Source organism: Argentina silus (genome assembly GCF_951799395.1).
Source record: "Argentina silus genome assembly, chromosome: 11".
Lineage (NCBI taxonomy): Eukaryota > Metazoa > Chordata > Actinopteri > Argentiniformes > Argentinidae > Argentina > Argentina silus.
In genome coordinates this window covers 17,775,775-17,790,032 of record NC_139665.1, presented here as the reverse complement: position 1 = coordinate 17,790,032, position 14,258 = coordinate 17,775,775, and the positions used below count along the sequence as shown (strand labels likewise).

The following is a 14,258-nucleotide window of genomic DNA, read 5'->3' as shown; positions in this document are numbered from 1 at the left end:
TTCTGGCCTTGAACATCTGGGACCGAATAGTGTTTGTCAAGAGGGATCAGTGGAATTTTTGTGGAACAGCTTCCCCAATGTTTTGAAACTACTGTGTGTGTGTGTGTGTGTGTGTGTGTGTGTGTGTGTGTGTGTGTGGCAGTGGGAAACATCAAGCTGTCTCAGTGTACAGACTGTAGATTCTGTGACTCTTTGACAATGCTAAAACCCACACATGTAAAACGGGACCAGTTGGGTCTTAAGGCTGTTTCATGCTTTTTATGTGTCGATCGACACATATATCGGCGCTCAACAAAAACAAAGTGTCGTTCTCCTTGTCATATACGGTCTATGACAGCGTCAGCGGCATTAAGGAGGTGCGCGACCCCCCTCAGTGACACTCAAAAGTCATTTCTGTCGATCAACAGTCAGCATTGTCGATTGACAAACCATAAAATAACTTTTAGTCTAGCCCTACAGACAGTTCTCGTCACCTGAAATCACCCCTTTTATCCCCAACCCTCCTCTCCTTGTTATGTAGTTACTTCAACAGGTGTCTGATGTCATTGCACTGGTATATCGGCTGTAGAAACTCAGCACAACTGTGTCCTATACAGAGATGAGGCCACAACCAGGATGTACCAGCCTTGTGAGCTATAGAGGTGGAGACATCACCATAAGTGTACATGATTACAGCAATTCGTTCCCTTCAAATCTGACAACACCAAAGGGGAAGGGTTTATGGGTAGGGGCTGGGTAAGGGGAGTAGGGGTAGTTTTTTCTAAGTGGGCTGTCCACCAGGCTGGCAAGAAGCCATGTTTCTCTCAAAGTGTGTGTGTGTGTGTGTGTGTGTGTGTGTGTGTGTGTGTGTACGTGTGATACCCTTTCCCCTTATCCTATCCATATCAGGGGATCTTTCACACCAATCCAACTTTACAACATGCTACAAAAGTGTTACAAAGGCTTGATATAGACTAGAACACATTATTCATGAACAGAGGCCCTTGTGCCACACATTATAAGCACCACTGCTTTTCATGGCTGATTCTTCAAGCCATCAGTTACTATCACATAGCTAAACATTCATTGCTCTGAAACAATGGAGAGAGGGGGTGGAGACTGGGTAAAGATCCAACGAGATGGGATAAGAGGGGGAATGTACGGTGAAAGACGTTGTGTTTGGAAGTTGTCCAGGCTAGATCATGCTATCTCATTTAAGGTTCCACCCGTCTTAGGGTGAGCCAGTAGAGTTCATGGACAGGCAGTGATGCTTGGCGGTGCATGGGTCACAGAAGGATAACAGATGGCCAGACAGACCCTGAAATGAGGGGCTTACCTGGAGAGAGAGAGAGAGAGAGAGAAAGAGAGAGAGAGAGAGAGAGAGGGGAGAGAATGGAGCACATCGTCCACATTGCCCGGGGTCCAAGAACCAGAAGCCTGATGCCAGGCATTTTGACCCACCAGGAGTGGAGGAGTCTCCTGAACCCATTCCCTTGAGCTCCAGGATTGTGGCACCGGTTCGCTGGGGGAATGGAGACTGTCTCTTTGTTCCCACTGTGGTTCGCTCTCAAGTCTTGCAGTGGGGGCATTCGTCTCCCCTGACTGGTCATCCAGGTGCTTCGAGGACTCTGGAGTTCGTCCAAAGACGATGGAGAGTGATGTTCAGTCCTTCGTTGCTGCCTGTTCCACCGGTGTGCAGAACAAGAACCCTCGGTCACGTCCTCAGGGCCTACTACGCCCTCCCCCAGATTCCTAACTGCCCCTGGTCTCAATTCTCCATGGATTTCAAACATCATAATCAATAATGATAGGATTGGATTAGCGGCAGCTAGTTAGTTACTAATACTCTAGTTAGTTACTAAGCTAGGTAAAGCTAATTGCTAGCTAATAGCATCGCATTGAGTGTGTCAAACCCAAGATTTACAACTACAAACCATTTTGTTAATTGCTAAATTAATACTCCTAAGGTTTGACATCGGCAAATGCTCCTGGCCATTGTATAGCATAGCCTACAGTTACTGTCTTGCACTGCTGGTGTGATGCAATCCTTACCTGTTCAGAACAGAAAGGTGAGTAAAAAAAAAAAAAAGCTAAGAAAAAAGATTGCACAAAGAACAAGAACAAGATTCACCAATCACAAGTTTAGTAAATGAGTTGCATTCATTCTCAGATTGAGTTGATTACTTGCAAATCTTTTTTGCAAGTACAAAACGGATTATACAGGTGCATTTCAATGTACAAAACATACCATACATGCTTACATACATGTCATACATCATACATACATAATTACATACATACATGTCATGTTAAATGTCATCAATTTATACCTGCCTGTCTGGAGCATATCTGGAAATCTACAGATAAAGATATGCCGCCATTTCTACACTTGTCTGTGTGTGTGTGTGTGTGTGTGTGTGTGTGTGTGTGTGTGTGTGTGTGTGTGTATGTGTGTGTGTGTGTGTGTGTGTGTGTGTGTGTGTGTGTGTGTGTGTGTGTGTGTGTGTGTGTGTGTGTGTGTGTGTGTGTGTGTGTGTGTGTGTGTGTGTAGAAAGAGACAGCAGGGCTGGTACACATGGCAGCTAGCGGTGAAACCCAAGACAGGAGGGGTGGCGGGGGGTTGGGGAAGAGAAGGGAGTGTTTAGAGGTGAGGGGGATTATTTTACATAGTTATTATGACAAGTTCTAGATTATATAATCACTGGGGTGGGAAAGTCAGATAGGCATCTGAGGTCAGAGAGAGAGAGGCGGTGGGGAACAGGGCTTCTGGCGATTGTAGAGCATATAGTCAGTACAGTTTTGCTCTGCTGGTGTGATGCAATACTTACCTGTTGAGATGAGTTTGAAAGAGGTTTCAAGGTAAATATTGTAGTGAATTCCTTTAGGTGTAGGTACAGCTTTGGAAGAAGCTTTGGAGAGAGAGTAGGCTATATAAAGTTGTTTGTTTGTGAAGTATAGTTCACGCGTAAAAACCCAGTCAGCATACACCTAGTAGTGTTTTTCAGGAATCAATAAGTAGTGACTAAGTCGAAGTCTCCACCTAAAGGGTTAAGGAGTGGGGTTCCCTGCGAGAGGGGCGTCCGCTGCGTAAAGGGGCGTGGCCGAGGGGAGTTTTCCTCTGTGTGTGTGTGTGTGTGGTTTGAGCGTGTCAGCTGGTAGAAGTGTAGTGTATGTGTATGTGTGTGTGTGCAGTGTTTGCGAACGCCGCTCGAGAAGGACAACGTGAGAGACAACAGCAGGAATTTTGTAACTGGTTTTAGATATTGCCGGTCGCGGAATCTAGATCCTAACACCGATACTCAATTGCGCTGTTCCTCGGTGTTTTCAGCTTTCTTCTTGCGTAGCGAGTTCTGCTGGGTCTCGAGGTGAGTCTCTCTTTTCATTATTGACCATCGCTCTGTTATGAGTGGCTTGCCGATTCACAAAGTTGTCTTTGAATTACGTTTAATTTCAAATGTTTACATGAGTGTTCTGTTTTCTATTATTGCTCGTGGAGAGAGGAGAGGGAGGGAGGGAGGGGGAGAGAGGGAGAGGGAGAGGGAGAGGGAGAGGGAGAGGGAGAGTGAGAGTGAGAGTGAGAGTCGATCCTTTGCAGAAGTCATGCCCATGCACTGGAAACATAATACAGTATCTAGGAAAGCAAAAATGCAAATGCATGGTTGCATCAGGCCACTACAGTGTGTTTTACAGTAAATTGCTGTGTCTGTTGATTGCATGTCATAAAGATCCATTACCTATTATGTAATGTATCCTCTGCACCCTGTTAAACTTCCTGTCACCTGACAAGGAGAGCTGTTCTGTCACCGAGTCCTCTGCCCTGCTAGGTCTGACCTGTATCTGGATATAGATCAGTGGGTCTGACAGCCTGGCACTCCAGCAAGCAGGAGACTACTCTCCTATGGACAGGGTTCCAACCATATTGCTCTACTGGAGGTGGTCATAACATGACTAAACCTTACCTAATGCTTACGGGAGTCCTGTCTGGGTATTTAGACACTCGAGGGAGTGCCCTGGTTTGTTGTGGGAGTGCACCCCTGTAGAGTGACCCTGGGAAAGCTACAAAACCAGCAGCGGTTCAAACCACTCAGCAACCTGCTGTGAGACCAAGACCACACGCCACACGCACACACACACTCACACACACACGCACGCACACACACGCGCGCACACACACACACACATACACACACACATACACACATACACACACACACACACACACACACACACACACACACATACATACACACACACACACACAGAGTGGCATTATTAAGTTGCTCCCTGGCCCTCTCTGTTTGACCATTAAATCTTTCTGAATTACTGTCTCTCTCTTCAGGTGCAAATACAAATGTCAGCAAATGTCAAGTGCTTAGAGTCCATGGGTTTAGTTTCAATAGACCAGCATGGTTGTTAGATACACATAATGGACCCTCCCTGACCAACAGCCATAACATTATTCCAGCTAGCCTCTCAGATAGCAATTTGATTCCGTATGTTGATTGCTGTGAATGCATACATTAAGCCTGATCATGCAGATATTTGGAGGGACAGAGTAAAATGAGGTATTAGAATGTGCACTTCAGGAGTAGAGACACACACACACACACACACACACACACACACACACACACACACACACACACACACACACACACACACACACAGCAGAAGTGATGACCTAAAGATAGCAGAGCCCCAGTGGAAACAGTAATTAGTGGGGCTGAGAGAGGGAAGGAGGAGAGAGAGAAAGATGGCAGTCTTTATAGAGCCAGAGATTAGGGAGGCGGCCGGCAGGAGAGAGAGAGATATGGATAGGGAGAGTGGGGGAGGGAGGCATTGTGTCTAATGTTACATAAAGACCTGTAACATGGAGACGGGGGGGGGAGAGTCAGATGAGAGAGGAAGGGGGACATGCTGTGGATGGAGTGAGGCAGTGGGAGGAGGAAAAACAGGGATAGTGAGTGAGTAAGGGTGAGGTATGGACAGAGTATGAGAGAGCAGGAGAGGGATGGACAGAGTGGGTGAGTGAGTGAGAGAGAATGAGAGAGAGTGAGGGAGCAGGAGAGAGTGTGAGAGAGTGAGGGAGCAGGAGAGAGTGTGAGAGAGTGTGTGTGAGAGAGAGAGAGAGTGAGCGAGCAGGACAAGGTTGGACAGAGAGTGAGAGAGCAGGAGGGGGATGGAGAGAGAGTGAGAGAGGATGGACAGAAAGTGAGAGAGGGAGCAGGAGAGGGATGGACAGAGTGAGAGAGAGCAAGAGAGGGATGGAGAGAGAGTGAGAGAGGATGGACAGAGAGTGAGAGAGAGAGCAGGACAGGGATGGACAGAGTGAGTGAGGCAGTAACTGTACTATACTGTAAGTGAGCCTGGGTAAACTGACCTGGTTAGACGATGATGGCTAGGACCACCCCTCTCCCCCAGCCACCGGTCACGCTGCACTGACCCCAGTCTGCACCGGGCTCCAGGCCAGGGGGAGGGAGGAGGTAGAGAGAGAGAGAGGGAGAGAGGGGGATATGGAGATATGGAGAGAGGGAGAGTGAGACAGAAGGAGAGACTGGACCGGGTGACAGTGCTCAGGTTGAGAACCCAAATGACATCAGGGGACCAGGACTACTCTCGTAAAAAGGAGATTTTTTTTTATCTCAATGAGGTTAACCTGGATAAATAAAGGTTCAAACCCTGTGTTGCTTGGTAGAGCTCATTACCCGTGTGTGTGTGTGTGTGTGTGTGTGTGTGTGTGTGTGTGTGTGTGTGTGTGTGTGTGTGTGTGTGTGTGTGTGTGTGTGTGTGTGTGTGTGTGTGTGTGTGTGTGTGTGTGTGTGTGTGTGTGTGTGTGTGTGTGTGTGTGTGTGTGTGTGTGTATGGGAGGGGGGGATCAAAATGTTCCAGGACCGTACCCAAAACACGAGCCTGATGTCTGGGCTCTCCCCACACCCCAAGCCTAACCGTTACAGTTCCTCACCCCCCACATACCCCCACTCCCTCTGGCTTCCTGAGTAAAAGGAGTTTGAGATAAGCCAGTATAATGGGGAACCTGAAAATAGCTTACTCCTATTCCAACCTCTTTGAGTGAGTTGTGTCTCTCTCTCTCTCTCTCTCTCTCTCTCTCTCTTCCCTCACTCTGCCTGCAGGTGGCCAGCGGTCATGTGCTAGGAGATGTTCTCTTATTGAGTCTGAGGTGGTGGTGTGTTTGGGAACTGACTTGTTTGTGTGTTATGCAATAGCTGTGTGTAGGTAGTCTTTGTTGTTTTACCTCTGAGAGCCGTTTCATATGAAATGCGAGACAACAAACATTTCAGATGCTTCATGACTCATCGTTTGGGAGTTGTCTTTGAGATTGGCCAGAGTTCTGTGTGTAATGTTGATGTCTTTTATGTGCAGGTATAAAGTCTGCTGAGGAGCGAGTGAATGTGATTCCCAAAAGAGGGAATTGTGAAAGGATAAAATGGCCTTAGCTGGATGTCCGGACTACTTCCTTCTCCACCCAAATTACCAGGTAAATACCCAGATATTCCAAAGTTGATTCCAGGAAATCTATTGATCATAGGACTGAATTGAAGTTGGTGTTTCTGGGAATGCTTCTCTCACATTGTGTTTCAGCCTGGATTCCATTCTACTAAAAGTAGCACATCATTGTCAGTCCAGTGGTGATGTATTGTGTCTCGTAAATAATGTAAAACATGATGTATAAACGTATGGCAAGATAGACAAAAGTTGTTTTTATGCATTATATATATATATATATATATATATATATATATTATTATTATTTTTTTTTTTTCATTTTTCATTCCTTTTACACCAAATGCCAGTACATTATCATTTTGCATGGAAGTGTTTGCTTTACCTTGACAACACTATATATTTCAACTGTACAATACTGTATATTATTGTTTTCCCCTTGGGATATATACCTATAAAAATAAAGAAAAGGTTGATCACAAAAAAAGATAAAAGTTGTAATAATCAGGGAATGCTTGTCATTCAGAAGTGGTTGTGTGTGTTAGTATGGTGTGACACACACACACACACACACACAACCACTTCTGTAAACACACAAACAATCCTGTGTTTGCTGCTGCTCACTCACGGCTCGGTAACCGTAGTGACCACGCGGGTGTCGCGTGTCGGCATGCCTGGTGTTACCACGGGGATAGTCAGCTGACATGTAAAAAGTGTGTGTTGACTTGTAAAGTGTCGTGGTGAACTATATTTAACCTTGTGATGGTTGAGTCACAGGAGTTGGACATTGGCTCCAGACTCTTGACTAAGTTGCTGTACATAAAATCCGTTGCTTCTTGAATGATGAAAGGCCCAGTTCCATGGCCCAGCCTCGCTGTAGCAGAGTGAATGAGGCCTTTGTGACTCAACCACGCTTTTCTCATCTCACTGAGTCTGACCCTATGGAATTAGGCTGGATTCGGCCCTAAAAATAGTGCAGGAAAACAAACAACAACAACACCCCCCCCCCCCCCCCTCCTCAGCTTTGTTTGGTAGCCCTAAAAGCGTGGGATTTCTAGTGGGTCTGTGACATTAGGGGCTAGTCAGAATGCAGGCCTGGTCTCAAGATCAGACCTGCATTCTAGATCTAGACTAGATCTGGCCAGGTTTGGTATATGATAAATAGGAGTAAATGATAAATAAACTTTGATTTGATTTGAGGTGGGTTATATAAAGTTGTCCCATCAACATGATACAGCATGATAAGACACACATACACACACACACACACACACTATCCATGCTGCCTATCTCACTGGGCAGTGACTACAGGTTTAGTGTGTATAGATAGAGAGCAAATGGGACCTCTTCCCTGCCTACTTACATAACCCCCATACATAACTCTGGGCATGTTTTGGGAATCTGGGCGACGTTCCAAGGCTGTATTGGAGCAAGAGTTGTGCGTGTGTGCGTGTGTGCGTGTGCGTGTGCGTGCGTGTGTGTGTGCGTGCGTGTGTGTGTGTGTGTGTGTGTGTGTGTGTGTGTGTGCGTGCGTGCTAGCGCTGTCCCTTATCTGCGTGATATGGATCGGGCCAGGTGACCAGACCAGGAAAACTCTGAGCCCAAGTTATAACCTATTACTACGAAGTGGAGCGGAACACTGGTAAAACTGCTGTAACAGTTACAGTGTTATTATAGCATAGCCCCCTGCTGTAGCTTATGGAGTTATCCCATAGCATCCTACAGTGTTATCCTACAGCATATAGTGCTATCATATAGCATAGCCCCCTGTTATAGCCTATAGTGTCATCCTAAAGCATAGCTCCCATGCTATAGCCTACAGCGTTATTATAGTATAGCCCTCCTGCTATGGCCTATAGTACGTTCCTATAGCATAATCCCCCAGAGCCTGAAGTGTAATCATAGCATAGGCCCCTGCTATATCTATAGTATTCCCTGGAAAGCCATTGACCCGTCTCAAGCTGCACAGTCAATCTTTCTTCGGGAGTTTATGGATGTTTTCGCAAGAGCCTGGGGAGCTGTGTGTGTGTGTGTGTGTGCGTGTGTGTGTGCGTGTGTGTGCGTGTGTGTGTGTGTTTGTGTGTGTGTGCGTGTGTGTGTGTGCGTGTGCGTGTGTATGTGTGTGTGTGTGTGTGTCTGTGTGTGTATGTGTGTGTGTGTGGTGGGCCTTTTGGCAGCGAGTAGTTCCTGGAAGCTGTGCTTCCGCGTTCTTTGCTTTCCTGGAAAAGTGGAACTTGAAAAAGTGTTAAGGTTTTTGTTTTTTTCCCCTCCTTCTCAGCAGTGCTCTGGCTCTGAGGCTGCTTCGAATTAAAGAATGTGTTAGGACCTGAGTGTGTGTGGATGTGCATATATTTGACTGTGCGTGTGTGTGTGTGTTGGATGGTTGGATGATAAATCTGCCAGTGCACACATGTGGAAGGCAACCTCTGATGCTCCCCAAATAAAGTCTGTGGGTGTGCCTTCCTGCCTGTGTCTGCGTCCATACAGAAGTGTTGAGGCACCCGGAGGAGGTCAAAGAGTCAGGTGGTCATGGTGTCACAGTGTCATGATGTCAATCTTGTTTATAAGAAATCCTCTAGAGAGTGAATATCTGTCTGTCTGTCTGTCTGTCTGTCTGTCTGTCTGTCTGTCTGTCTGTCTGTCTGTCTGTTTGTTTGTTTGTGTGTACATTATGTATGTATGTCTTTCTGTTTGTCTGTCTGTCTGTCTCAGTTCACCTGTATGTTGATAGGCTTGGTTGTAGGCTGAAATGTTGCCAATCAAGAAGTAGTGAAACTCAAGCAGGTATTTAACAGAAATGTTCTTCTTTTGAATACAGCATAACTGTAGACATGGTAAAAAAAAGAATTAAGAAGAAATTAATAAAATCACAAATCACAAATAGTTAATATTGTCTTCTATTGAGTCTTATCATGTTCTCATCAGTCCAAGTCCTAATAGTTCTGTTTCCTGTTTTTACTTTCTTAAAGGAAACCGTGGAGCGGACTTCCTCTCACAGACAAGAGGAACTGATTGGTCCAGAGTTTCAGCCCCCACGCCATCGCAGCTCCCCCCATCATCAAGGTAAGTCTTAGTGTCCCCCCCTTTCGCCAAAAGGTCAAAGAAATGTCCTTGTCTTCTCACCCCTCCTCTTTTCCATTGTACTGTATTCCTCTGTTTTGAATAGCCACTCTCTCACTCTCTCACTCTCTCACTCTCTCACTCTCTCAGGCCCACCGATCTGTCCAGGGCTTTTCTACACTGTATCTTAACAGACACAAATAGACAACCTGAAATATGGCCATCAAACCACATATGCTGTGCTGTGTGAAAAGCACAACATGAGATTCCTGAAAGACACACACACACACACACATACACACACACACACACACACACACACACACACTCGCTCGCTCGCTCGCTCAACTCTACTCTACCAGGAACTCTCCATCCATACATTGGTCCAGAGGGGCTCGCTAAACTGTACATACCATGCCCTGTCTGCTGACACAGACTGCCCTTCCTGTCTTCCTAAAACTCCCTCCCTGTCTTTCCATGTCTCTTCTCTCTTTTTCACTCTCCTTTTCCCTCTGTCTCTCTGGGTTCTACACTCCAGATGGAGAGGTTATATAGACAGGCGTTTTAGTGTTTCGCTATTGCCCGTTCCTTCTCGTGGTAAAAAGATTCCCAGAAAGTCCGATGCCATTCAGCAGAATCCTGGGAATCCTGTTGGAATCCTGCTGGATAGTGAGGCTGTAAATCTTCCTGTGTTTGACCTCATTCCTTCCCCAGGGGCGCCGACATCTGGTCTCTGTGGTGACTGTTGGCTATGGTTGTGTGGTTTAAAAGTAAACATGGTTTCACCTTAAAGTACAGGGGCTAGCCAAGCTGAGCCAGGCAAAGCCATTACTATGTAAGGCTATAGGCAGAGAACAGTATATTTTGTACCAACAGGGGTGCACATGAGGCTGAGGAGAGAATGAATGGGGTCCAATGGCGCTTTCCCTAAAAAATTTGTTTCTAAAATTATTTATAGATATTAAATGACAATCTAACGTCTTTCCAAGGACAGTGCATATATATAGTTAATATGATGCAAATCCAAATTGTTTCCAAAATACCGGTTAGTCAGAAATTGGTTTGTTTGTTGTCTCCTCCCTCTTCACGTAGCGCTAGCTAGTGCTAGCAGTTTTTGCAGTAAAAAATCCAATCTGTTAGTCGGACATTGTCTTCAATATCAGTCGCAAAAGTGACATTGATGCGCGTTGCTTCCAAAATTCAATATGAGGGCATTGTTGTGAATGTTCTGTTTGTCCTTCCCCTCCGTCAACTTTATTGGTTTCGTGGCCAAAAGTGACCAGAGGAAGTGGCACGGCTGTCCTAAAAGGGCTGTACTGTCAGTCAAACTCACCCAGACAGAGCTACAGAACATGCTATGTAGAATTGGGTCAAACTGAGCCAGGGTAGGTAGGCCGGTAGGTAAAATCTATGTAGGCACATCCAAACATGAGATCTGCACAGAAAACAGCAATGATGAGATAGTAAGATTGTGTATGTCTACTTCCCTCCAATTGGTCAGTAGTGCAAATGTCAGTAGTGAATGGAGTTGTGATTGGTCAGCAAAAGGCTCTAAAATTGTTAGATTTAGGTGGATTGAGGTTCTGTCTGTTCTGGTTCGTCTGCCAGTGTGTACCGTGGATGTACCATTGTGTGCTGACTCTAAATGAAAAAAAATCAATGTCACACGGCTACAGTTTCACTCGGACTCTGACTCTGCACATCAATAGACCATTTTTACCGCATCACATCTGACAGGTCCAGTATAGACATACCCTGTCTCAGGTTACCTGCTTCTCTCTAACCTGTCTCTCCGTTCTCTCAGAAGACCTGCACAGACGTGTGTGTAGCGAGTTACACAGAATAGGGACAGGACTAGCCAGTTTGCGATGGATTCAGGGCAAAAAAATTAACAGCAGCCACCAGCCAAATGCAGGTACATTTTGACATTGGATGGTAAAACTGTAAATCTTACCAGCCACTTTGGCAGGCAGCCAACAAAGGTTCACAAACACTATCATTTAATGACTTAAATCCGACTACAGGAGGTTCGTTCTGTAGCAACGTTTGAAGGATCTGTAGCAACGTTTGAAATATAAATGCTTCCTCATTACTCTCCTCTGGAATAATAATAACCGTCCTTAACCAACCTTTAACCCCACCTCTTTCTTCCTCTCTATCTTCTCTAACCTCTTTCACTCTTTTTCTGTCCTCATTCACACTGTGTTTAGCTATCTCTTGTTCACCCCCCCATTTCTTTATCCTCTTTCTTGATCTCTCTCTCTTCCTGGCCACCCCTGTCCTGTATTTGAACCCCAGCATCACATGACCTCATGTTCCAGACTGTCCCCCCCTGTGTGTCCCTGTGTGTGTGTGTGTGTGTCCCTGTGTGTGTGTGTGTGTGTCCCTGTGTGTGTGTGAGTCTGTCCCTGTGTGTGTGTGTCCCTGTGTGTGTGTGAGTCTGTCTGTCTGTGTGTGTGTGTGTGTGTGTGTGTGTATGTCTGTGTGTGTGTGCCTGCCATTGAGTCACACCCACATCTCTGTGTCGTTAGAAACCAGACGGTCAGACCCTTGCTGTGAATGGCACGGTAACCCCATTCTTGTATCCAATGTATGTATGTGTGTGTGTGTGTGTGTGTGTGTTTGTTTGTTTGTTTGTTTGTTTGTTATGGTGTCCCACATCCATGTTTACCTACCTTATACCATGTATACCATGTCTTTGAGCCCTTTGTTTGGACCAAAACAGCGCTCTTCACTGAACATTTTTTGTCGATTTATCATGGCCATTGAGCACTATTTTAAAGCTCAAACTTCTTACTGGACTTTTAACCCTCCTTCACCCCTCCTGTCCCTAGAGAGGCTCAAGGCCTTTTCATCGTAGACTGTCTGTGTGCCAAATGAGCAGGGTCTTGTGTGTGTTTGTGAGTATGTGTCTGTAGTAAATAGATCTTTCTGCATCCTTAGTTTTAGGTGACATCCACGATACCTCAATTCTCCAGCAGGACAACAATATACTCATGTCATTTAGTCTATGGTGACATCTAGTGGTGAGATTAAAGCTTTGGAGAATTGTAGGAGAGTGTGCTATTGCTTTGTTCTGACTGCATTATTTCCCCCCCCCCCCCCCCCCCCCCTCTCTCTGTAGAGGATGATGTGGATCTGGAGGCGTTGGTTAACGATATGAACTCCTCTCTGGAGAGTCTCTACTCCACCTGCAGCACACACACAGAGACCGCCCCGCTCCTGCACAACGGCCACACGCACGCTCCTCATCACGGGCACACTCACCATGGGCGGGGCCAGGCCCCCCAGCGTCCTGCCCCCCCTCTGCCCTCCTCCTCCTCCTCCTCCCCCGGGGACAGGCTGCACTGCTCCCTGCCCATGCACATCCAGGCCGTCAGGTAACAACAACAACAACAACAACAACACACACACACACACACACACAGCACAACCTACTGCTCTCTCTCCTAGCCCCTGGCCCCTACGCCTTGGATATGAACAGCCACTTTACCCATTGGAGGACTGGGAGGATCCATCACCATGTTTGACCTACCAAGTCCTCTCAGATCTGTTTTCGCTCCTCTATTTTGTACTTCAATCAACACATGTCACTGATTCCTCAGATTGTCAACACATGTTGCTCTCTATTCATACTAGAAGGTTATTGTACCTCTGAACGCTTGGTGCCATCTTATTGACCATAAAGATCCTGAATCTCAAATGCTGAAACATCTCCATGTTTGTAACACGTCCATGTGTTTATCTATGGCTGTGATTTCTATGTGTCTCTGTCTCCCCCTACAGGAGACTGCAGGAAGAGCAGCAGGTGCGTCCCTCCTCTCTCCCGGCCATCCCAAACCCCTTCCCTGAACTCTGCAGCCCTACAGGATCACCTATACTCAGCCCCATCCAGATCAACGACAACCATGTAAGTGTACACACACACACACACACACACACACACACACACACATACACACGCACAAATATATATACCCACACACACACACACACACACATACACACGCACAAATATATATACCCACACGCAAGCACGCACACGCATGCACGCACAAAGACAACGCTCTTAGAAAAAAAGGTTCTACCTAGAACCAGAAGAGTTCTTCAGCTGTTCTTGTAGGAAGACCCTTTTAAGAACCCTTTTTGGTACCATGTAGAACCCTCTCTGTGGAAAGCGATCTACATGGAACCAAAAAGGGTTCTGCAAAGAGTGTGTGTTATAGTTGTGTAGCTTCTTAGGTAAACTCCAAGAGACAAAGAGCCGTGTGTCTGTGTGTGCGCGTGTGCGTGTGGGTATGGGTGTGTGTGTGTGTGTGTGTGTGTGTTTTGTTACTCAATCAGCTGACTAGTCTGTAATGTTCTGGCATCATTCTGTTAGTATTGTGTGTTGTCTTTGGCTTTAGACATGCCTTTCCTTAGATTATACAATAGGTCACTCTGGTTTATCTCACTCTGTGTTATTCTGGAAGTGTCGTCATCAATCTCACACACACACAGACGCACACACACACGCACATACACACGCATCGAGGTAGTGTTGAGGTGAGCTGACGCTACAGGATGCTCCCGCTCTCTCTCTCTGTCTCTCTGCGAGTCTGGAGGGCGGCGTTCCGGAGTAAGGATGGGAACATCTCGGTATCGGAGCCCTGTGAACCCTCTGCATCCGTCTGCCGTCTCTGGTGTTCCTGCTTTTCCGACTGAAACGGCGGAGGGCCACTTCCCGTTCACACGCTTCCCCGCCGGCTCGGAGCGTC

General features: G+C 46.4%; 1 protein-coding gene across 1 annotated transcript in view; it reads left to right on the top strand.

The window, feature by feature from the left end:
- Nucleotides 1–3,252: 3,252 nt before the first annotated feature.
- LOC310811837 (growth factor receptor-bound protein 10-like) overlaps nucleotides 3,253–14,258 on the top strand; it is a 27,175-nt gene continuing 16,169 nt past the window's right edge. The window contains exons 1-5 of the mRNA XM_083680153.1: nucleotides 3,253–3,344; nucleotides 6,361–6,475; nucleotides 9,411–9,504; nucleotides 12,626–12,881; nucleotides 13,288–13,411. Of these exons, the coding sequence (XP_083536279.1) occupies nucleotides 6,425–6,475; nucleotides 9,411–9,504; nucleotides 12,626–12,881; nucleotides 13,288–13,411 (525 nt within the window). The 5' untranslated portion in view covers nucleotides 3,253–3,344; nucleotides 6,361–6,424. The remainder of the gene's footprint in view (nucleotides 3,345–6,360; nucleotides 6,476–9,410; nucleotides 9,505–12,625; nucleotides 12,882–13,287; nucleotides 13,412–14,258) is intronic.